We start from the raw sequence: 23,200 nt of genomic DNA on the forward strand, positions 1-23,200 counted from the left end.
CTCGCCAGGCCCTAAATTTCCCTTTTATTACATGTGAGTCCCCCCTAAAGTATGCCCAAGGTTCCCCTATGGAAGGGTGCAATGTATGTGAAAGGTAGGACATGTACTGGTGTATGTGACATGTCATGATAGTGAAATACAGTGTATTTCGTTTTTCTTTATTGATAGGCTACCTGTCCCATAGGATAGTATAGGTGCAACTGTCTAACATCTTACAAGTATAACTTCCTATTGGGATAAGATGGGGAAGTGGAGTTTAGTATGCCTGATCACAGGATTTAAAAATGCATCGTTTAGTAAAGATGATTTTTATTTTATGTGTTTGAAAATACCACTTTTAGAAAGTGGGTAATTTCTTGCTTAGCTATCGTATGTGCCTCTGCTGGTTTGTATATTGACTGTCTGGTTTTGGAGTGACAGGGGCTGAGGATGCGCATTCACTGCAGACAGCCACTGGGCTGTTGAGGTTTGTCCTCCCTTTCCTGGGTGACTCAGAGTTGGGCTGAATAGACCTGTTCTGCATTTAGAGTAGTGGCAGGAGTTTCACTAGCACCTGAATAGGCCTGGTCTGCATTTGGAGTGGTGGAGGAGATGTTCCTTGCACCTGAATAGGCCCTCTCTACCTTGCACAATGCTGTCTCCACCTTCTGCCAGGAAGCTGGGCCAGAGAGGGCAGAACTGCTTTGGACTGAGCTGAGAGACTTTTGCCACAAGATAACAAAGGAAAATGTGGTATAAATAATGGAGCTTAGACCCCAGAACTTTAGATTACTGCTGGACTAAGGAACCTGCCAGGAAGAAGAGCTGGGAGAGCTGCCAAGAAGAGTACTGCTCCTTTGCTGTGTGCTTTGTGGGTTGGGCTGCAGTTGCTGCTTCTATCTTGGGCAAGAAACGATCTGGACTGTTCTTTCAGCATTCAAAGTACCTCCAAGGGCTTAATGTAGAGGTTGCCTCCTGTTGAAAGTCTCAGGAAAACATCTTCTGGGTACCGGCTTCTGGAATTGGATGTTTCAGCTGCCACAGAGGAAAAAGGTAACACAATGCCGCTGCAGGCTCCGTGACGTGAAGGCACCGCAAAAGCACAGCCGCACTTGCATCGCAACCCTGATCTCATCAACGACGAAATCCAACACCGCCACCGAGCCGTGGCTTGCACCGTTACCTGTGGGCACCACACTTCGCACGCCTCGCTTCACACCACTGCCTTGGTATCCCGACAACATTGCGATGCCGTCACCGACGCTGCTGCCTGCTCTGTGACCTTGTGGACACCGCTCGTGGAGAACGAGGAGCACTGTCTCGCTTCGCACCGTAGCCCTGGTCTCACCGACAACGCCACTCCAAGCTGACATCAACGCCGTTGCTTGCACTGTGGTTCAAGGGCACCGCTTGTGGGTTACTCAGCACACTGCTCTACCCTACACCGTAGCCGTGAGCCACCGATGCCAGCACCATTGACTCTAGATCGTCAACCAATGATGCTGCCTGCACCGTGACCTGTGGGTCCTGCAAAACACACTGCCCTGTCTCGAACCGCAGCCTTGGATCTACCAATTACAGCCCTTCAACAACCACAATGCCCCCGCCGCTGCTTGCACCGTGGCCTGCCAGAATGCAATGAGCACCGCATCACTTCGCACCGCAGCCCTGTTCTCAGTGACGCAGCTGGATGACCATCACCAAGCCGCTGCCTGCACCACGATCTGAGGGCACCACATACTGCACCGCTGCACTTCACACCACAGCCCTGATACCAGCGCTCCTGACATCAGACTCACAGAGTTTGACCTGCAATGTGCGTGACTTCAAGGGCCTGATGACTCCTGTACTGACCTCCAGAACCAACGCAAGCTCTTCATAGCTCAGCAAAAGGTCACCGATGCCCTGCATTTCTAAAGGTACTGTTTTGCGGGTCTTACCGACACCATAGCTGTCCTGCAATGCCACAATCAGCCAGAATTCTTTGTATTTGTTTGCTCCTAACCCCGTGATAGCCCCGGATGGAGCTATTGACTTCAAGAAACTGTAGATAAAGTCTATTTTTGCTTTATTTTTATTGTGGATTACTGTATGTTGGGTTTTTATTGTTTTAGTCTAGTTTTGCACTGATAAAAATTGGCATTTTTTCTACAAATTGTGTGGGGTACTTTTGTAGTGTTTTCACTCTATTAATCTGTGTTATGTGCAAATGCTTTACACATTGCCTCTGTGATAAGCCCAACTGCTCGTGCCAAGCTAACAAGGGTGTCAGCAGGGGTTACTTTAGACATGTAATCCCCTTATCCTGACTAGAGTGCGGGATTCTGCCAGGTTTAGGTACAACCAGAATCACATTCCTAACAGTGGGTCTCTGTGATTTCTCTGGTTTCTGTAATCCAGGAGAAGTTGCCCATGCCTTATGGTATTCTGTGTCTCATGCCATTCGATTTCACATAAACATTAGAAAATGAAGAGAAATTTCAGAGACTGCCCGGTTCTTTGGAATGTTGGTTCTGAACTATGTGATTGGCCTCTTAATAAAAGTGATCTAAATGGTGGCCAATGTCTTAGAGGAGGAAGCAAGTGCAATTGCAGTCGTATTTGCCTATTGTCCCCAGGCCTGAGAATGATACCATCTCTGTAAGTCTTCCTCACTAAAACTCTATGTCAATACCATGATCCAGAGGACTAGGTTTGAATATTTTCCTATGACTGATAGGACAGTGGCTTTGTCACCTAAACATACATATTTTAAAGCCTGAGAGTAGTGACTTTGGAATTTTTATATTTTAAAAAATTGTCTTCAGCACTAATTCATGTGTGTGGTCAGGGATCTCAAACATGAGGCACATAGAACCACACAATCTAGATGGCTAGGGCAGTGACAGTGACCTTAAAGGAAGCGTCTGTGGACAAAATGGAGTAGTCCGCCTTACAGGTTCTCTTTATTTTATTTTATTTTTTTTTTATTTTTTTTGGTATTTATAAAGCGCAACACTCATCCCATGGGATATCACGGCGCTGTAAGAAAAGAAGACTACTGAAACTGTGCTGGGGGGTTAGTTTTTGGGAAAGAGGTGAGTTTTTAATTTTTGGCGGAATTGGAGGTAGTTAGTGGTATGTCTGAGGTCCACAGGTAACTCATTCCATCTTTTAGCCGCCAAGTATGAGAAGGCGCGTCCACCAGTCCTTACTTTGTAAATGCGCTTGGGTTTCGCCAGAGCTGAGTTGTTGGATCTTAAATTCCTGTTGGGGATATAAAATTCAATTTTCTCTTGAAGGATAATGGGGCCTGTTTTATGAAGGGCTCTGTGCGCATGGCAAAGTAATTTGAAGGTGGCCCTCTGACACATTGGTAGCCAGTGAAGTTTTTTTAGGCATACAGAGGCCGAATCTCGCTTGCCTTTGTTACAGACCAGTTTAGCCGCCTGGTTTTGTAGGACCTGTAGGCGGGAGAACAGTTGCTCGTTCATCCCGTCGAACAGGGCATTGCCGTAATCTAGGCGGCTAACCAGGAGGGCCTGGGTGATTGTGCGTCGACAGTCCAAAGGTATCCAGGAGAAAATTTTTGCCAAGAGTTTGAGAATTGCAAAACCTTTGCCCCAGAGTATGCGGATGTGGTCTTTCATGGACAGGGCGTCGTCCATCATGATGCCAAGATTTCTGGCATACTGTTTCGGGACGGGGGCTGATCCCAGAGACGGTGGCCACCACGTGTCGTTCCATGAGAGTTTGGCTCCTCCGAACAGGAGTATCTCCGATTTTCCGGCATTTAATTTTAGGCAGTGGTTGCGCATCCATTCTGCCATTTCGGAGAGACAGCTGTGTAGTTTTTTCTTAGTTGTTTCCGACCCTTCCATTGTCACCATCAGCTGAGTGTCATCGGCATAGGAACATATGCCGATGCCCCACTTTCTTCCAATGTCAGCCAGAGATGAAACGTAGACATTAAAGAGAGTGGGGCTTAGTGAGGCCCCTTGTGGGACCCCACAGCCGATGGGACAGGGTTTTGAGTGAAATTGGCCCATGCGCACAGCTTGGGTGCGATTGCTAAGGAATGATTTAATCCATCTTAACGCTGTGGATTGCACTCCTTTGCTCAGGAGGATGTTTATTAGGCAATCGTGTGATACCGTGTCAAACGCTGCTGACAGGTCTAGCAGTATCAGAGCCACAGATCCCCCTTGATCTGTGATGCATCTGACACTGTCCGACACTGCCAGCAACGTTGCCTCGGTGCTGTTATTGGCTCTAAAGCCGGTCTGGGAGGGGTCCAGAAGTGAATTGTCTTCCAGGTATTTGGAAAGTTGTATATTAACCATTTTTTCCAAAGCCTTGGAGAGGTAAGGGAGCTGGGAAATTGGCCTGTAATTCTCCGGGTTGAGGATGTCGGATCCGGCTTTCTTCAGGAGGGGGGTTACAGATGCGTGCTTCCAGGTTTCTGGAAAAAACGCGGTGGTGAGGGACTGGTTAAAAAGTTTGGTGATGAAAGGGCAAAGTGTCGGTGCAATTTCAGAAAACACAAAATGAGGACATGGGTCTGCAGGAGAGCCTGATTTAATTGTCTTTAGAACCGATAGTACCTCGTTTTCAGAAAGTGGTTGAAAATTGGTTAGATGTGGGGAATTGCCTGCGTCCGGATGGACATTATCTTTGTCTGATATTGGCGAATTTTCATCGGGGTTATCGGGCAGGGAAAAGGAATGTGAAGGGGTGAAGGTGGAGTAAATTGTATTAATCTTCTCGACAAAGAAGGTGCTAATACGTTCGCAGGCCTCAGTTGAGGGGGTGAGGGTTTGTGAGGTGCTGGATGGATTACTAAGCTCCTTTACAATTTTGAACAGTTCTTTTGCGGAGTTGTGGTTTTCATGGATTCGTTGCGTGAAGAATGCTTTTTTCGCATCTCGAATGGCAAGAATATATTGTTTCCGCTTAGTGACATAGTCTGCTCTGGTTTCTGAATCTTTGGTTTGTCTCCATCGATGTTCAGTTTTCTGGCATTCCTTTTTGAGGCTTTTAAGGAGAGGGGTGTACCATTTTTCCCTGGTAGTTGTTTTTTTTCTTAGTTCCCGCATGGGTGCTAGTTTATCTAAAGTTTGGCGAATTCTGGTTTCTAGCAAAGTGAGGTTATTACAGACGGAGGAGTCATCCTGCAATATGACATCTATCTCAAGAAAGTGATTTTGAAAGTTGGAGTCATTGATTAGTCTCCAAGCTCTGTTGGTGGTGAGAGGGGTGGATCTAGGCTTCGCGGATTTACCGAGGAGTTTAAAGGAGAAGGATAGCATGGAATGATCAGACCAGGACAGGGGGAGGATTTCCTTCATGGTAGTCGACTCAATGTTAGTAAAAAGGAGATCCAGAGTGTGTCCTGCTGAGTGTGTGGGGCCCTCAACCAACTGCTTAAGTTGCAGTATTTCCATGTCATACTTCAACTGTGACGATCCGGGTGCATTAGTATTTTCATAGTGGACATTGAAGTCACCAATGACCATGTAATTTTTGTGTTTCAGGCAGGATGGAAGCAATTGATTCAGTAGTTTGGTGCCTATGCTGGTTTGTTGTCCTGGCGGGTTATAGACAACTGCACCGGCTAGTATGATGAGGTTCTCCACGAAGATTTTAAATGGAAGAATCTCATGTTCGGGGTAGACAGGTGTTATTTCCATGAGACATGTTAGGTGGTCTCTGAAAATCACAGCAACTCCACCTCCTTTTTTTTGGCTTTGTCTATTATGTGTGATTATTTTGTATTCGGGGGGAAGGGCGTTGGCCAGGTCTGGAGCACTGGCGTCAGATAACCATGTTTCGGTAATAAAGACCAGATCAGGGGTCCTAAATGTTAGTATGTCCCAGATGTCTAATGCATGTTTGGGAAGAGATCTGGCATTAAAGTATAGGCATTTCAATTCCAGCTGATTGCTGGTGGGGAGTGTGTGATGATCAGTTGGAAGTTGACCCAGGCTTGACCATCGACATGAGCGGCAAGAGATAGGTCCATAAGATAGGCCAGGGCCAGTTTGGATGCATGGAGGCGATCCAGCAACCGTGGTGGTTTTGTTAAGAGCTAGTAAATCATTGCGAGTGTAGCGGATGGGTTTGGCCGTGGATGAGCTGGAGCCTGAAGGGGGTATGGCCCCTAGTCCCGGTCGGTCGCGGACGGGCGCAGACGGGCTTGCCTTAAGCGCGCCTTCGGCGCGCAAACGGCGCTCCCGCTGCGCTCGTCCGCTGCGCTTGCGAGGGAGGCACATTTGAAGGGCGAGGAGGTGGGCGTGGCCTCACGGGTGGGCGTGGCCTCGCGCTGAGCAGCGAGGGCGTCCGTGTGATCGTTCTTTCCTACGGTGCAGCGTTAGATCCGCTGTTTGGTATGGAGCCTGCAAGGCGGTGAATACAGAGAGGGGCTCTGTTTAGAGGTACAGAAGTTTTTTTTAAAAAGTGAATTCAAACACAAAATACAATTTTAAAATGCGAGTCACAACGCCTCCGGCTTCCGCCTCAGAGGTCTTCAGTTTCTGGCACACGCGCTGTCAGCTAGCGCTATTCATAGGCTGGGAGGTGGGAAGTGGGCGTGGCCTCACGGGTGGGCGTGGCCTCGCGCTGAGCAGCGAGGGCGTCCGTGTGATCGTTCTTTCCTACGGTGCAGCGTTGGATCCGCTGTTTGGTATGGAGCCTGCAAGGCGGTGAATACAGAGAGGGGCTCTGTTTAGAGGTACAGAAGTTTTTTTTAAAAAGTGAATTCAAACACAAAATACAATTTTAAAATGCGAGTCACAACGCCTCCGGCTTCCGCCTCAGAGGTCTTCAGTTTCTGGCACACGCGCTGTCAGCTAGTGCTATTCATAGGCTGGGAGGTGGGAAGTGGGCGTGGCCTCACGGGTGGGCGTGGCCTCGCGCTGAGCAGCGAGGGCGTCCGTGTGATCGTTCTTTCCTACGGTGCAGCGTTAGATCCGCTGTTTGGTATGGAGCCTGCAAGGCGGTGAATACAGAGAGGGGCTCTGTTTAGAGGTACAGAAGTTTTTTTTTTTTTTTTTAAAAGTGAATTCAAACACAAAATACAATTTTAAAATGCGAGTCACAACGCCTCCGGCTTCCGCCTCAGAGGTCTTCAGTTTCTTTACTTCTTAGGAAAGGAATTGTGTCCTTATTTCAAAGGTTTGGTTGTGGCAATAGTGTCCAGACAGCAATATTTAAATTGTCCAGGAATATGCAGAACTGACAGCTATCACATAAGTGGAGACATAGTATCCAGATTCTGTTACCTCTGCAATCAAATCTCACAAGAGGTTGGGCATTTGACCGGGGAGGAGGGAGTGTGTAAGAAACCCCACATTTTTGCCATGCTTGCCATTCTTTATTGCTTTGGACTTTAAATATTTAGACTTTAGTATTAGCTGTTTTCTACTAACTATGCCTGGCCACAAGCTCCCTCTTTAAACAATGGATGTTTAAGAGTAAATATGAAGTATAACACTCATTGACAACATGCTCTGTGTATGCAGGTTCCCTGCACAGCTGCATACAATGCAGCAGTGGGAAGCAAGGTTAATGCATATTGCTGTCCAACAGCTTTTAAAACATAATGTGATTCTAGATTGAATGGTTTCCTGGCAAGTTCTTCTGTAAGAAATGTCTCTAACTATGTAAGACACTGAATTAACCCTTGTTTACAAAATGCTATTAAAACATGCATTGTACTTGTTGGATATAAAACACATTTTTCTTGAGCTCAGCTGCATTATATTTCAATTACATAAACATGTTTGCCTGGAATAACCCTCACTTCACACCTTTGTATGACTCAGCTCTTAAGCTGCTACTTTGAAAGTCTGATCGGACAATGTTCAAGATGGGAGGGAGGGTCTCTTGGAACCTATAAAGCGCAATGCGTCTGCTTGACCAGAATAAGTATCTACTTTCCAAATTCAAATGGCAGCAAAGAAACCTCAGTGGCTCCATGTTATGGAGGAGGTCAAGGCTAGATATTGCCTCTGATGAGGTTTCTTTTGAAGCTCAAGGGTCTGAATTAGGAGGGCCATGATGGAGTCGGAAAGTAGGGGGAAAGTGCTGCAAACATCAGACAAGTATTTAACATTTTGTAAAATTGCATGGAACTCTGAGATAGTTTTGAGCCCACAAAACGTGCACGTAAGACATGAAGTATATCACTTTGCTGAAACTGTTGCATAAATCTAGGGACTCATATTAGGATTTGCTGTGCTTCACCACCAATGGCTGACTAGCTTACCCTTTGAAAGATCCTACCGGAGTCACTTCAAGGAGAACATCTTCATGTAATTAAAGAGGCAAGAAGGTTTCGCCACTGCTGCAATGAAGTACTCCTACCTACCTGCTAGAGTGATTATGATTGGGCTGTCTCCTACAAAGCATTAAATTCTGCTTCCAAAGTTTTGCTCCAGGATAAGTGGATCTGCGCACCTTAAGATGCTCTAAAAATAATGGGGTGAGGGTCCTTAATGTGAAGCCTGTTTGACCTCTGGAACTTCCCTCTTGAGGATGTCCAGTTCAGCATGTTAGGATTTAGAGGAAGCTATTGCCTGATTGAAAGAATTCCAGCTAACAAATTGGAGGTGGCGAATTCCTTTAGAACTGGAGACTACACTGTGAGGATCCTGATCCTGCAGCTGAAAGATCTGAAGTGTTTTCTGAGCTGCAAGTCAGAAAGTTGTGAGATATCTTTTTTTCAAGTAAGTATAGCAGAACTTGTAGAAAAGTCATTTACACTTAGTATAAACATTTTTCTAGAGGACTCGGACAACCTGCAAAATCTATAATGAAAAAGGCACAACCTTGGTGTGCTCAACTTTGGTAGTTTTCTCAGTCTTAGCTTTTTTGATTGACTTATGAGAGAGACTACAGCATGTTATTCCAACTCATCGAGCACTTGTCAGTCACAACATGCAAGTTTGCCTCACTTAGAAAATATTTCTGAAAGAAAAATACTCCAAAGTAAAAACTTTTAATGGGACCAACAACCAACCTGTATTTGACTGTGTTCATTCAGGAGTCAGTTATGTGCCTAGATCCTGGTGAATCACATGAACTGCAATTAGATTTTTTTTTCCACATTTTATTATTTACTATAGGATACAATTAAATGATTTCCCTACTTCTTTCCTAAATGATGTTTTTTCCATAATTTTGATCCTTATGACTTTTTTTTTCATTTATGTAACCTGGATTATAGTATATGTTCATCTTTAAACAGACTTAGTTTGAACCTTTTCTATTATTTATGCCTGACCTGTATTGCTATTTGGCTAGTTGTTGCACACTTTTGATTTGCATTTTTTCTGAAGAGGGCCTTGTGATGGAGACATGCTAACAAGGATGAGCCATCTATTTCTACCAGAAACAAATGTGCCTTAATGGGTCAGATTTTTCGGGCCTGGCAGGAGATCGATTGCAATTTGCAGCTCACGTCAAGACTGCATCCTGTCTACAATAGCCTCACACTGATTACCTACAACAAATCTCAATACCCAGTGCTGCAAAACAGAAGACAGGCCGACAGATGCACCAGCAACAAATTCTTATGCAATCAACACAAATGTATTGTGGCAACGTGAGGGTCTCCAACAAGTACCAACTAAATTCAAAGAACTAAACTAGAATTTCAATAGCACCATCCTTTCATGTGATCTTAGCAGTGCCAAAGGTCAAATTAACAACAATATGTAGCTCTCCAACAGCACTGAATGCAGCCACAGTTCTTGACTCCTGGGTACACAGCCCCATGCACTCTATACCACTAAAACATATTTATCACATGTACCACCCCAGAACCGACTTGAAGGCCCACACTCACCCTCCTACCTGCCATGTCATTTTCAATACACACACACCAAAAGAAACCGCCAAGCTAAATATCATTCTTAGAATAATACTGATTACACTTCCTCACTTTTATCAATAGTACACGTCCCCTCGCCATTCTCATTCCCCCACCCTCCTGCATTCACCCCAGCACAGACGAAAATAACTAACAGTTGGCAAAAAACATTCCCAGCACTATAATATTATATATATATATATATATATATATATATATATATATATATATATATATATATATATATATATATATATATTCCAACAAACAAAGTTGCCCAAAAATGGAAACGCCACTCACGGTGAGTATTAAACATCTTTAATCCAAGACCTCAATGGTGCAGTCTCCTTATCAGCATCTCAATTCAAATCTCCACAGCCCTACGCGTTTCAAACACAAAGTGTCCTTGTTCAAGGGCAGAGAAAATGCAGGGGCAGCGGTTATCATGCAAAGAGAACACCTGATATTAAGCCAAGTCCCGCCCCCAGTGGGCGTATGCACAATTGCATGATGGTAGCATTGGGCAACTTTGTTTGAATATATATATATATATATATATATATATTTTATCACTCTCAGCAAGCCACATCCACGTAAGAGAATGTTATGCAGGACCACTTAAAAATGCAACAGCATGCTGTGCATTTTCACAAATTATATGGTAATTTATCATCTAAATCTCTATGAGCTGAGGAGAAACACACAGACAGTTGAGAGATGCATGGTCATAAATGAACCAGTTATAGGTTAATAAGCTAAACCACCTCTAAGTGGGACACCCCTACATTCTAAATTAATCACCAATTTGCATGAGAAAGGCGCACCCGTACACATAGTAACTATGCTTTGTATTATTTACGATGTACATTGGTGATGTCATTAAATATATCATTTAACATGTAATTAATGATGTAATTTATGAAGTTATAAGCAGTGCAAGGTGGGAGTACAAGTTAAAGTTGGCTCAGTAAAATATAAGTAGAGAATTTGTCAGTTTTTTGTTTTTTAAACAATAGTTTTTAACTTATTTCAACACCTCACGATAATGTCACTTTAACCTTTGGTTTCTTTAGTGAATTGCTAAGGCTTTTCTAATGTAAGGTAAAGAAGTTATTACCAGTGGCATAGCTAGACGTTTGCCGCCCATGGCAGTCACTGCGTTTGCCACCTGGCGGCCACATGTACAGCCAGGGGAGCTGTGTTGGCAATTCCTGCGACGGCCGCAGGTAAGAGTGGGGGGGAGGCTGCCACCCCCAAAACTCGTACCTCCCGGGTGGACCGCCCCACCCCCCTTGTGAGCCACTGGTTATTACCATACCTAACTCTACTGTCACTTTAACCTTATTTTGTTCTGTGGTAACCGTATATATCTGGGGAGAGGATGTAGCCTTATGGCTAGAGCGGTCGACCTCGAAGCTGGGGAATCCGGTTTGAGTCTCGGCAACAACGCTAAAACATCTTGTGATTCTGGGCAAATCACATAATCTCCCTGTGCCTAACAAAAAAATGAATGTGTTCTTCTGTAACGAAACTGGTGCTTGTGTAAAGCGCTCTGATACCCGATTTTCTCGCGTCTAGTTTGCGCTATATAAAACTCTAAAAAAAAAGAATGGCAAGCACTTTATTCGGCAGTAGAACAGGCAGCACGCTCTCCTTCCTGACACGTTTCGACTCTCCTAATGAGCCTTGAACACAGGGGAGCAAGTTCCCCAATTTGAAATGACCAAATGCTTTTAAAGACAGACTGCCATGTGACCCCATAGCCTTCTGATCCTACAATTCCTTTTCAGGGATAGGGCTTGAAGACTACAGAGTTACATACCAGTTTAACTTTTAAAGCAGGTAATCACTTTACATTGGAATAATTATTTGCAAATGCTTTGGAAATACAATGATTGAAATTATGACTGCAGTGTTTGGTTATGATTTAAACAACACACTGCAGTCTGGAGGAATGTGTGATATATTTTTAATGTGCATTCTGGGAATTGTAGGTCCAGAGGACTATGGGATCACATGGTAGTCTATCTTTAAACGCTCATGTATCTCCCCTTCATGGCCAAGGGCAAAGAAAGTAAGAGGCACTGCTCCCTTTTCCCCACAGCAATCCTTTATTTTCTTTTTTCCATCATATAAGTTGCCAAAGTTTTGACCACTGCGTTTCAGCTGTAGCCTTCAACAGGGTATATTTACATGAACAAATAAGCCTCTAAGATCACAGACAAAGAAGCACTAGAAACTGTGAAGTCTTCGTTTTTGAAGTGCAAAAGTAATCTTCTCTTATTGAAGTGCAAAAGTGTCAGAATACATTCTGCCACTTTTGTGCTTCAATAAAAGAATATGATTTCACAGTTCCCAATGCGTTAAGTGCTTCTAAGTGTGCAACCTGCAGAAGCATCTCGGCTCATCATAACAGTTTCATTGCAAACGATCTCATGAACCGCCATAGTCTTCTTATGAGGACTTTTCATGTATAGAAGAGAAATATATATATATATATATTTATATATATATATTTATTATCTACTGGCGGTCGCCAGTAGATAGTTATAGTTAGGACCGAGTTTCCATAGGAAATCTGAAAATTCTATTTTGAATAACTTTGGCGCCGGTTGACGAATCCTCGCGGAATTTTCAAAACTAATGGGGCGCTCCGCTCAGCTCCTACCCTGAAAGTCTCGGGGTGATTCATCAAGCGGGGGCTGAGAAAAAAGGGGGGTCCCAAAACGCATTTTCCCCATGCATTTTCCCATAGGACCTTTAGTCGAAGGTACAGCCCGAATGGCTGAACAGAATTACTTGAAATTTGGCAAAGAGGTAGTCCTCAGGTCAGGGATGTGCCTTTTGCATATATGGAGTCAATCTGTTCAGTAGTTCCTGAGAAAATTGCAGTTAAAAGTACATAAATATCTATAGGCGCGCACCGTGCGCGCACCTTAACGTGCGCGAGCGTAATTCTGATTGGTGGTTACATGTCAGTTAACGTTCGAATCGGTCAAAATCAGGAAGTGTCGGCCGCCATTTTGTGTGTTTTGTTTGTGACAGTGAAAACGAAAGGTGGAGAACATGAAAAGGGGGCAGGATAGAGAGTTCCTGACCCCCTAGCCTTTGTCAGGGGGTCCCTGAGGGACCCCGAAGGGTGAAAAAAACATTTTATTTTTTTTCAAAAAATCGCAGGGTGCGCACACGGTGCGCGCAACGTGCGTGCACAGTGAAAAACCTTAAAAAAAAATAAAAAAACCTTTAAACGAGCCATACCATATTACAGGATACAGTCAATCTATAAGTATATACATAGGTAGCTTATTGTAAAATAAATACATAAAAAATATAATAAAACATACATAACTTAGCATTTAAAAAACCTTACAAATTCACTTAAAAAACCTTAGGTTTCACACACGTTATAGTTAGGAATTAGCATTTAAAAAACCTTGCAAATTCACTTAAAAAACCATAGGTTTCACACATGTTATAGTTAGCTGGACATTTCACTCGTAAAAAACCATTGAAATTCCCCCGTTATAGTTAGTTCAGATAACTATAACTCACGCGACCGCCACTCTATCACAAGGATGATGTCATCAGTGATGTCATGAGTGATGCCACTGACCATGTCATGAGTGATGTAATATGTGACGTCATCAGCAGTGGATTGCGGGCGCGCAAGTTATAGTTATCTGAACTAACTATAACGGAGGAATTTCAATGGTTTTTTACGAGTGAAATGTCCAGCTAACTATAACATGTGTGAAACCTATGGTTTTTTAAGTGAATATATATATACACACACACAACACATATATACATATGCATCAGTGAAGTATTCACTTAGATGCATATGAACAATAAAACCTCAGATCTCTTGAAATACATTTTGAAATCTGCTATCTGCACAGTATAACATAACCTTTTCCATAGTGTCCAGGCTCATAAGATGTTTATACTGTCATTGAAAACGAAGAGAGACGTGAGTCACATAGGGGCATATTATCAAGACAGGTGATAAAATTATCGCCGCTTTAGCCGCTAAAACTGCGATAATGGGCTTGATAATATGCTCTATGGAATTCCAATTGAAGCCCATGTTAGATGTGAAGGACATCTAACCTGAGCTTCAATTGGAAATCCATAGAGCATATTATCAAGCCCATTATCGACGTTTTAGCTGCAGTTTTCTGCCGCTAAAGCGGCGATAATTTTATCGCCTGTCTTGATAATATGCCCCTGAGTTTGTTAAATTAATGTCAATGTTTTCAAAGATTTAGAACTGCAGAACCGCTTTATGTGATCATTTTCAGTGGATTCTATGGGTTTGTTTTGTAAATATTCCTGTAATCTGCTCCAAGAGATTTAAGAAGATTTGTGGTCCCAGCACTATGCCAGGTATATATCTACCCTTAAATCGAGGCGACATTTATAGAACGTGTCATGAATAGATGTAAGACAACTGTACACAAATGTACCCTTTCAAAAAAAAAAAAGAAAGAAAAGGAAACATCCCGATCACAGAATTCTAAAAATCCATGCAGTTCTCTCGGCTTCAGCAACCCTTAGCCTCCGAGCCAAAAGCACTGCTTCACCAAGGGCCACCTCTCCGGGGACCAAAAGCATTCCCAAACCAAACCCATCCTTGACGCAGCACAATTACAAATTTGGTGAATTCCTGGTTATACATTTCTCAGTAATACAATCCTAACCAATTAGTTAAACATTATTGGGCACCACTTGAAACCATATACCCTCCTTAACAGAGCTTCACTATGTATTCATAATAATTTAGAGAGGACCAAAAATATCTTTAGAAAGCCCACATTTGAAAGTTCGAATCTATAGACTGCCAGACAAAAGAAAATCTGCAGACAGCATAGAACACTGATAACTTTACCACAGAGTTCAACGCCAAGGGATATTTGAGCATACATATAATTCATAACAAATCATTCATCCCACGCGCATACTGTATGGTAGTTCACATCTGCGTATGCACTGCAAACAGCTAATTACAAGTTTAAATAAATATGGTATGTTTGTAGTGGTAACACCAATATAATTTAAATTCCACATTCTGGGAAGAGCAATAATGTGTCATATTCATGGAACTCTCACACTATGTTTGTTATACGGGAACGGTGCATTAGAAAAGTATATCCCTGTAATATGACATCCAAGGGCACTCAGAATTCATCATATTCACATCAGAGACCGCAAAAGCAAGAGGACCCCCCACTATTATAGTGATAGCGCTAGCTAATCCATTCGGTTTCATAAATACCGACTGGCGCTCTCCCAAGCATGAACCAGCACAAAGTTGCTCATCATTAAATATTGTAGCCCACTGATGCATGCATTAACTTCTGTTAATCACCCACTGTACAATGATGTGCCCAAGCAGAAGTCAAAATGCAGGTAATGACTGAAAAGAGCCGTAGACATCTGTTAACACTCCAAGCAGGGACCTCTCAGCTTTCTACCGCAGCTTCAGTCATTCACTGGACATAGATTGCACACAAACATCAGTTACTGGCAGCATTCAGGGCCTTTTGATTATTTGAAACCATGTCAACACTTCACAGATGGTTCTATTATTCCTACTCTATTGTATAAGAAGATGAATTAATTACTTTATAGAACACCAGTAGCGATAATGATGATGAGTTTCCTCTTCTTTTATACACTGACTCCTTACTGGCCTCTTTGTCCATCACTAATCAAATGTGAGCTGATGGTGCTCGTTTTATCACTTTGATAGAAACTTCATTAAATGTAAGATTTTGTTTTCATTTTAAATTCTGCTTTGCATTTCTGTAGGCCACCGACAAACGGACTGGGAGAGGGGGCACCACAGTCACCAGCAACTTGTAGGGTAAGTGCCTACTGTGCAGTACTTAAACTCTTAATTAAAGCTGCCCCAGAGAACACATGCAAGGGTGCTGGGTGCCAGGCAAAGATCAATAGAAAGTTTAGATTGGATTCCTTTCACCGCACCTGAAATTGAGAATCTGTCTTCCATCGATAATAATGATAAACAATAACCTTTTATTTATTGAGAATCCGTCTTCCTTACTGTTAAGGACTTCACTAGCATCCAATTGTTTTTCATCCATCACTCCGTGTACGGTTCCCTTTTTTTGCAGATTTATATAGCGCGAACTCGACCCGAAGGTATTGGAGGCTTACATGAGCACTGGTTACGTCACACAAGGACACATTCATTATTATTATTATTTTTTTTTGGTTGGCACGGGGAGATTAAGGATTCGCCCAGAATCACTGGATGTGGACGCGACCCCGAGGCTCGAACCTTGGTTTCCAGCACCAAAGTCGGCAGCTCAAGCCATCAGACTACATCCCTTTGCTATTGTTGAACCACCATTTATTTCCCCTCATCTGTTACAGGTCACGTTCCTCTCATTGCCTAGCATGGCCTTTCATTAAGCTTAAAGGTTCTCCTGTTCCCGCTCAACAAAATAACGTTTTAAATAATGCAGTGTTTTTGGTGGTGTTTGTCACTGCCTCCTACTCTACTGTCTGACTGCACACCTTGTAGATACCCTGTTCTCCAAGGCATCCTCTAATTGCCATTCTGCAGCTCTTATTTCTGAAATTCTCTTCGATAGATAAGTGGTCTTTCCCTCACAGGTCATGGCCTGATTATAAAGCCACTCGTAAATACGGCACCATTGGCTGTGGCAATAATGGCAGTACCAGCAGCCATTACAACAGGTTGCGTGCTAATCGTGGGGCATATCTGATGGCAAGTTTGTTATTGATGGTCCTTTCTGCAATTTCAATCTGGCACCCGTTAGCTGCCAGAACCATTTGTGAACATTAGTTGGGTTTGTGGTATATTATTGTCTCAACTCAAAGTAATTTCCACACAAAACTGCTGAGAAGAAAATATAATCGCGAACCTTTCTAGAAGGCTTTTTATCCCCTCTGCCGCATAAATGGTGTAATGATCCCGCTACATGTCTCTGCTTCCCTTTGTGAAACCCAACCTTTAATTTCGGTGTGCTTTAAGTCCTCTAAATTAATGGCTGTGTAAATGTGATATGAATCGTCCTTTCTGCCAAATTGCTCTATTTAGCGCATTTGTGGCATGCACTTCATAAATAAACCACCACAATTCCGTCTTCAAACTTTAACACCAGGGCCTTGGTCTACCTACGAGCTAGCTTAACTAGTAAACCACGTTTTCGTCTGCTATAAGAGAAGACAAAAATTGTGACTTATTTTGTAAGTAATTTGACACGAGAACGTGAATCCACTTTCATTGTAGAAGGACAGATCGACCTCTTGATATTGTGGAATATGAGAAACACCAACTGATCCAGTTAAAATGCACTTCAGATCGACGTTTAAGAAGAGTAACTTTAATATAGAGACTCTTGGCTATGTGCTTTCATTCTAAGGGGGGCTACAGGGTACTCGTCTCCTTGATTTTGTTATATTTATTGATTCTAGGGGAGAATGGAGGGGGGTTAACAGCAACAACAAAGGTTACATTCAGGGGCGTAGCTTTGGGGGGGGGAGTTGGGGTGTTAATCTCCCCCATTAAATGAATTTTCAGATGAATAATTTTGGGTACAGATAAACATCTGACAAAAACGCACACACTCGCTCTCTCATCTCTGTATTGAAAGCCCAAAACATGTTTATTTTTACAAAATATTGTGTTTCTCTCATTTAGTACTTCTAATAATCGATATTCCGCTCCCTTTCCACTGCCTATTAAGCCCCTCTCGTGCGCTCTGCTTGTCATATAATGTATTTTAACTTTATATACTAACGTGATGGTCGGGAAATCTGATGCTACACTCTCGGTTACATTACTAAAGTTATACAGTGTAACACTGGAGTTCCTGCCAGGAGCTATGCTGATACTGTTACAGTCAGAATTGCTCCATGTGGGGTCTCCCGTGTCAAACACTGCCTTGGTCTGGATCAGCCGCGACAGTGGAGTGAGCCCTTCCTTTTAGTAATTACTTCGGTCGCAGTGCGGATACATTCACAGACCTGCTCCCTGAGTTTATCTGTATTATGGAAAGTCAGGGGCACTGCATAACAGAAGCTGCCGAGTCCTGTTTGACAGTAGAGCAGGCGCCTTAGAGGGGATTCGGCTCGGAGAGATACCCCCACCCTCTATGTCATCAATCCATCATACTGTGTTTACTGCGTTGCCGCAGTGGGCTGCAACGATAAACTGAATGTTGTAAACAACTGAACCATGCACGGACCTCCCGGGCACTTTGGAGACGTTGCTCTTCCAGAATTGCTTCCTTCCAGAATCGCTCGCCATTTTCCTTGTGCATCACTCAGCCCATGCCTCTCCGGTTGTTCCTGTGGTACTGCCCAGCTCTATGCAACCCTTTCCTCCCCCTCCCAGAAGCAGTAGGCGGCCGCCATAATGGGGAAGACTGACACAAGAGAAAGTGGCGGCCATTGGCTGACCGAGCCAGTGTGTTGGGCCACGCAGCCAATCGTGAGTCACGTTACTTCTAGTTGCTTCCAGGGAAGAGGTAGGGAGTTTCGATTATGAAAACTCGGCAGCCAGAGTCTCATTGCGGCTTCCCAGACTGTCAGTCCGAGCCTAATAAATGAGACTGAACACTTAAACACTCACTCAATGTCACGGTGCTTGATTCTGACACTCAGCCTCCTTTTTAGGTCTCGCCTGACCCAGCGCATTCGCTGGTCTGGCGAGACTTATTGAGAGGGCTCCAAAAAGTGCTACCAGGCCAGCCTAGAGCTACAGTGCATGTGCGCGGGCGCACGCCGATTACTTTCACTTTCGCGGCCCCACGGCCGCTTTGATGTTTGATCGCGACCGCAGGGCTGCTTTGCATAACCACTAGGTCTCGCTTTTGGGACCTTATAAGTATTTAGTTATGCAACTGTTGCATGGCTAAACACTTATAAGGTCCCAAAGGCGAGACCTGTTGGCTATGCCAATGCTTGTTACTCGAGCTGGTTTCAGTACAGTGAAGCTCGAGACTGTCACATTTTGAGTAGTATTTTCACCTAGGTTTAGATCTTTTATTTTGGGTTACCGTTACTACAGCATTAGTATTTCTCTCACATGGGAAAATAGGAGATGCATTTTATGCAGTTATATATAGCACGAACTTGGGGGCATATTATCAAGGGCCATATCGCCACTTTTGCGGCACTTTTTGCCGAAAAAGCATCGATATTTTTATCGCCCTATTATCAAGCCTGCGCAAACATGCGTTAGCGCAAGCTTTCAGGCGTTAGCTGTCGCATTTTCTATCGCTTTGCATGTCAGCGATATTTATCGCTAATGACATGCAAGGTAGGCGTTCCTAACCTAAATTACACGTAAAAAGTCACTAACCCGACTTCGCTGTATTAGCAAAGTTGTCCCGCGATAATAAAAGTCACGCTAAGCCCCAATGATCGCAGGTTTTTAACACCTGATAAAATCCTGACTAAACATGGTGATACATGGAGGTACATAAGGGGGACAGTAGCCCAGAACTTCCATCTGAGAAGCAACAGCCACTATAGAGTTAGGTGTTATGCTGCATGATGCCGTTGTGTTGTAAGGGGGGACATTGCAGTGCATCCGGACTGTCACATAACATTGTTATTGGCATTCACTGAATTACTGACTGCGTTACTGAAGTCATACAATTTCAATTCATTTTTCATGCTGCAGAGTGCCGTGTTCATTGGGCCATTGATCGTGTCATACAGGGAGTTTTCAGGAATATTACGGCATAATATGAGGCATATGCAGGCATATTATGAGGTATTGCCGCTAACAAACCTCTAACACGCTCCTCCCATGCTATCGCATGTTTGCCTATCGCGTGTTAGCGGCAGTTATCGTTTCCTTTCCCGGACACCATCACATCTTATCGACGTGTTCATAATAGGTCGATAAGAATGCGAAAAGTGTCCAGGAATAGAAGCGATAACAAAAATCACGCTACCTTTCGCTGGCGATCATTATCGCCTTTTGTAGCTAATATGCCCCTTGGAGAGGACGTGGTTCGCCGGCTAGATTGCCGTGTTTGGTGCTGGAAACCAAGGTTCGAGCCTCGGGGCCGCGTCCATTTCCTGTGATTCTGGGCAAATCACATAGGAGCATATTATCAAGTGCCGGCGATAAATATCGCAAAGCGCGCTTAACGCTTGCATATTTATCGCCGGCTAATTTATCGCCCGGTTAGCGCATTATCAACAATTCCAGAGATAGTTGGGATATCACAGTTTTCCATGGTGGAAAACGGCGATATCCTAGATGATAGGGCCTGTGGTCTTAGCCACACAAACCACCCCCCATGTTAACTATGCCTTAGTCAGGAATTTAACAGACGTTAAATTCCTGCGTTAAGGCATACTTAACACAATTTAAATAATCGCTAACCCTCCTTGATAATATCGCAAAGCTGCCTTCGCGATATTTTCCCTGGTTGGTTTCACAGCCACGCCTACTTTGCATCTCATTAGCGATGCAAAGTTAGGCGTGCTGGAAACGGGCGCTAAGTCAGCAAAACACGCCATAGCGTGTCTTTGCTGTTAAGGCGATGAAATTATCGCCGCTTTTCAGCCGAAAATGGCCGCAAAAACAGCGATAATTTCTCAACGCTGCCTTGTTAATATGCCCCTTAATCTCTCGTGCCTGAACGTGTCCTTGTGTAAGGTAACCGGTGCTCATGTAAAGCGCTCCAATACCTTCGGGTTCGCGCTATATAAATCTGCATTAAAAAAAAAAAATAACTCGATGAGCCCCAGTTGCATTGCGGATGGTCTGGACACATTGTATCACCTCAGGGCATGCGGCGACAGTTCGTAATTGTCTCAATTTGAACCACACATAATTTGGTATATTGGGCCTTGACTAAGGGTTTTTGAGGAATGTATATGATTATGTTTTAAACGCAAATCATTTAAATTAAAGTTAATCGTGCGAAAAAGTCTTTTTCGGTTAGAATAAGTAGGAATACAACAATGGCAATGCCCGTATCAGAAGCGTTAGTAGCAACATTGACTCCTGTTAAAACAAAAAAACCGTGAATGATTTTCTTAGGTTGTGGGCCCCGAGATGTACGCCTGATAAACGTCAAGGTATCTTGATGTTTTCTCCTGAACACTTTAAACAGCACACACCAGTAAGTATGTCTTTTTTCCGGTTACCGCTAATTCGTGCTTACTTTATTATATATTATGTTTTAATCGTGCAGCTGCATTTCTATCCTAAATCGGGTTCACTTGGACTGTGTTGTGTTCTCAAAGCCTAAGTGATTAGGTCAACACAAATGTCGAAGACGACACCATGCTCACTCTGTCCAACTCTTTAATGAACTTTCCCCTGACGCTGCACCCGGGCCTCGTGATGCGTGCATGCCAGTCATGCTGTGCGTGCTCATTCGTGGTGTCACGTGATCACTACGTTCCTCGCTAATTTTCTTTTAACTGCATAATAAACTCAACCAAACAGGTGACCAGTTAACAGGTGACATTTACAGTTTCTTCTCCTGTATTAAACATACTCCGTTCATTGCATTCATAGTTGTCCTATCTCCAGGACCTGCAGATTTGTGGTAGCAGATGGTAGGGTTGCCTCAGAATTGCTCCTTTATGCTAAAGGTCAAACGTCAGGCTATGTCGTCTGACAAATTGCTGCTTATTTGTGAACTGGTGTGTACTTTTATATCCCTGACTGTAAAGTGAGAGAATTTTTCAAAAGGGATCTAGGTGACAATCATGCTGTGGCGCCGAAGGTGAAAGGAAAGGCTGTCTGTAACATGCCATTTTTATCGATCACACACGACAACATTTTAAATAATTACCAATAAATGCTCTATACACATTGCAAATTTTATCTGCAATTAGGAAAGCACGAATGAAGCTTGGTAATTCTGAAATGTGATTGAAACAAAGATTTTAATAGGATCAAAACAAAACAAGGTACTCTATCGGGCGATGTGCAAATAGTAAGTATTCGATGGAACACGATTTCCAAACATCGCTTTTGCCCTATATAATTTTTACAAGTAAAACTGCATGTCTGTACAAATTTAGTGGCCATTTTAACAGTAAATGTGCTGTCTGTATATGACAGGGTGCTACCTCACTAGTGCGCCAAAATGCACCACCAGCTACATGCCAGATCCTTACCACTCTTCTGCTAAATGGGCATGGCACATTTGCTACACTTGTTTATTTGTGTGTGATGCTTTGAGTTTAAACAATCCCTAGGCCTTCAGTTTAATAGCATCAATGGCAGCACCCCCACTCTGAAAATCGTTCCAGCACCACTGGTTGACGACATCTTCAACGTCCTACTGCTGCTCAAACCTGATCCTGGTGGCTTTATTTAGGTTTCCTTATCAGTCTCTCAAACTCAAAATTGACCTGCGGCTACTGAATCAGTATCTTCCTGTTCGTTATGGCTAATCATGTGTAAGGTATTCCTGAATCATGTGTAAGGCATTCCTGGAACTCGCTACCCTGGAAAGGGAATTGGTTGTCGCTCTTCACTGTTTTTGGGAGGTGGAATAGTGCAAAAATGTTGTCATGGCGCTTTTTGTTTGTGCAAAATTTGTAGCATTAACAATCTTTACAACCAGAATTTTTTAATGGGTGTCAGAGACAACTACCCTGTGACTTCCATTACTCTGAGACCTGCAGTCAATGCTCCACATCCTGTCACGGGTCACCACTGGGATCCTTCATCGCAATCGATGCTGGGCTGCCTGGTGTCTGGCTGGTTTAGCACCAGTGGCATTTTTTCACCATCTCATTAATGATGGAGTGCAGTGTTGGGAAGCAGATCTTACTTCGTAGTCAAGCTTTTGTTTTAGTCTCCACTTGATGTCTCGTATGCTCTAGAAACACAATCTGGTGTCTCATCTATTGTTGGATGACAATCTCACATGAGGATTTCCCCTTCAGTGATGCTGATTTCGTCATACACATGCCACAGCTGTGAGAAAGTGGCTCTGTATATACTGTTCCTTAATAGGTACAGGGTGTACAGAGTCCACAGACCCCAAGGGTTTAATAGAGGTTAAAGTTAGATATAACCTTACTCTCCAAAGTGGTAGCTTGGTCGAGCAGTAAGGCAGTATCAGAGGACAGTGTAAAGCATTTGTTGTACACACTCAGTCAGCAAATGGTTCCACACACTCAATAACTGAACTCTAGGCCAATGGTTTATATATAAAAAAATATATGCTTGTTTTATTTTAGAACCAACACTTGGAATTAAAATATACTTTCTCGACAGGAGATGTTTCATAAAAATACTTTTGTATATGCAATAGACTTTCTAGTAAACAGTTACAAGTAGTTGCAGTTGGCAACTCTATTTCTAAACACAACAATACATTGAGCTCA

General features: G+C 43.3%; 1 protein-coding gene across 1 annotated transcript in view; it reads right to left on the minus strand.

The window, feature by feature from the left end:
* TBC1D22A (TBC1 domain family member 22A) overlaps positions 1-18,208 on the minus strand; it is a 1,683,159-nt gene extending 1,664,951 nt beyond the window's left edge. Inside the window, exon 1 of the mRNA XM_085654063.1 lies at positions 18,070-18,208. Within this exon, the coding sequence (XP_085510189.1) occupies positions 18,070-18,131 (62 nt within the window). The 5' untranslated portion in view covers positions 18,132-18,208. The remainder of the gene's footprint in view (positions 1-18,069) is intronic.
* Positions 18,209-23,200: the final 4,992 nt, after the last annotated feature.

Source organism: Triturus cristatus, chromosome 4_1 (genome assembly GCF_964204655.1).
Source record: "Triturus cristatus chromosome 4_1, aTriCri1.1, whole genome shotgun sequence".
Taxonomy (NCBI): Eukaryota; Metazoa; Chordata; class Amphibia; order Caudata; family Salamandridae; genus Triturus; species Triturus cristatus.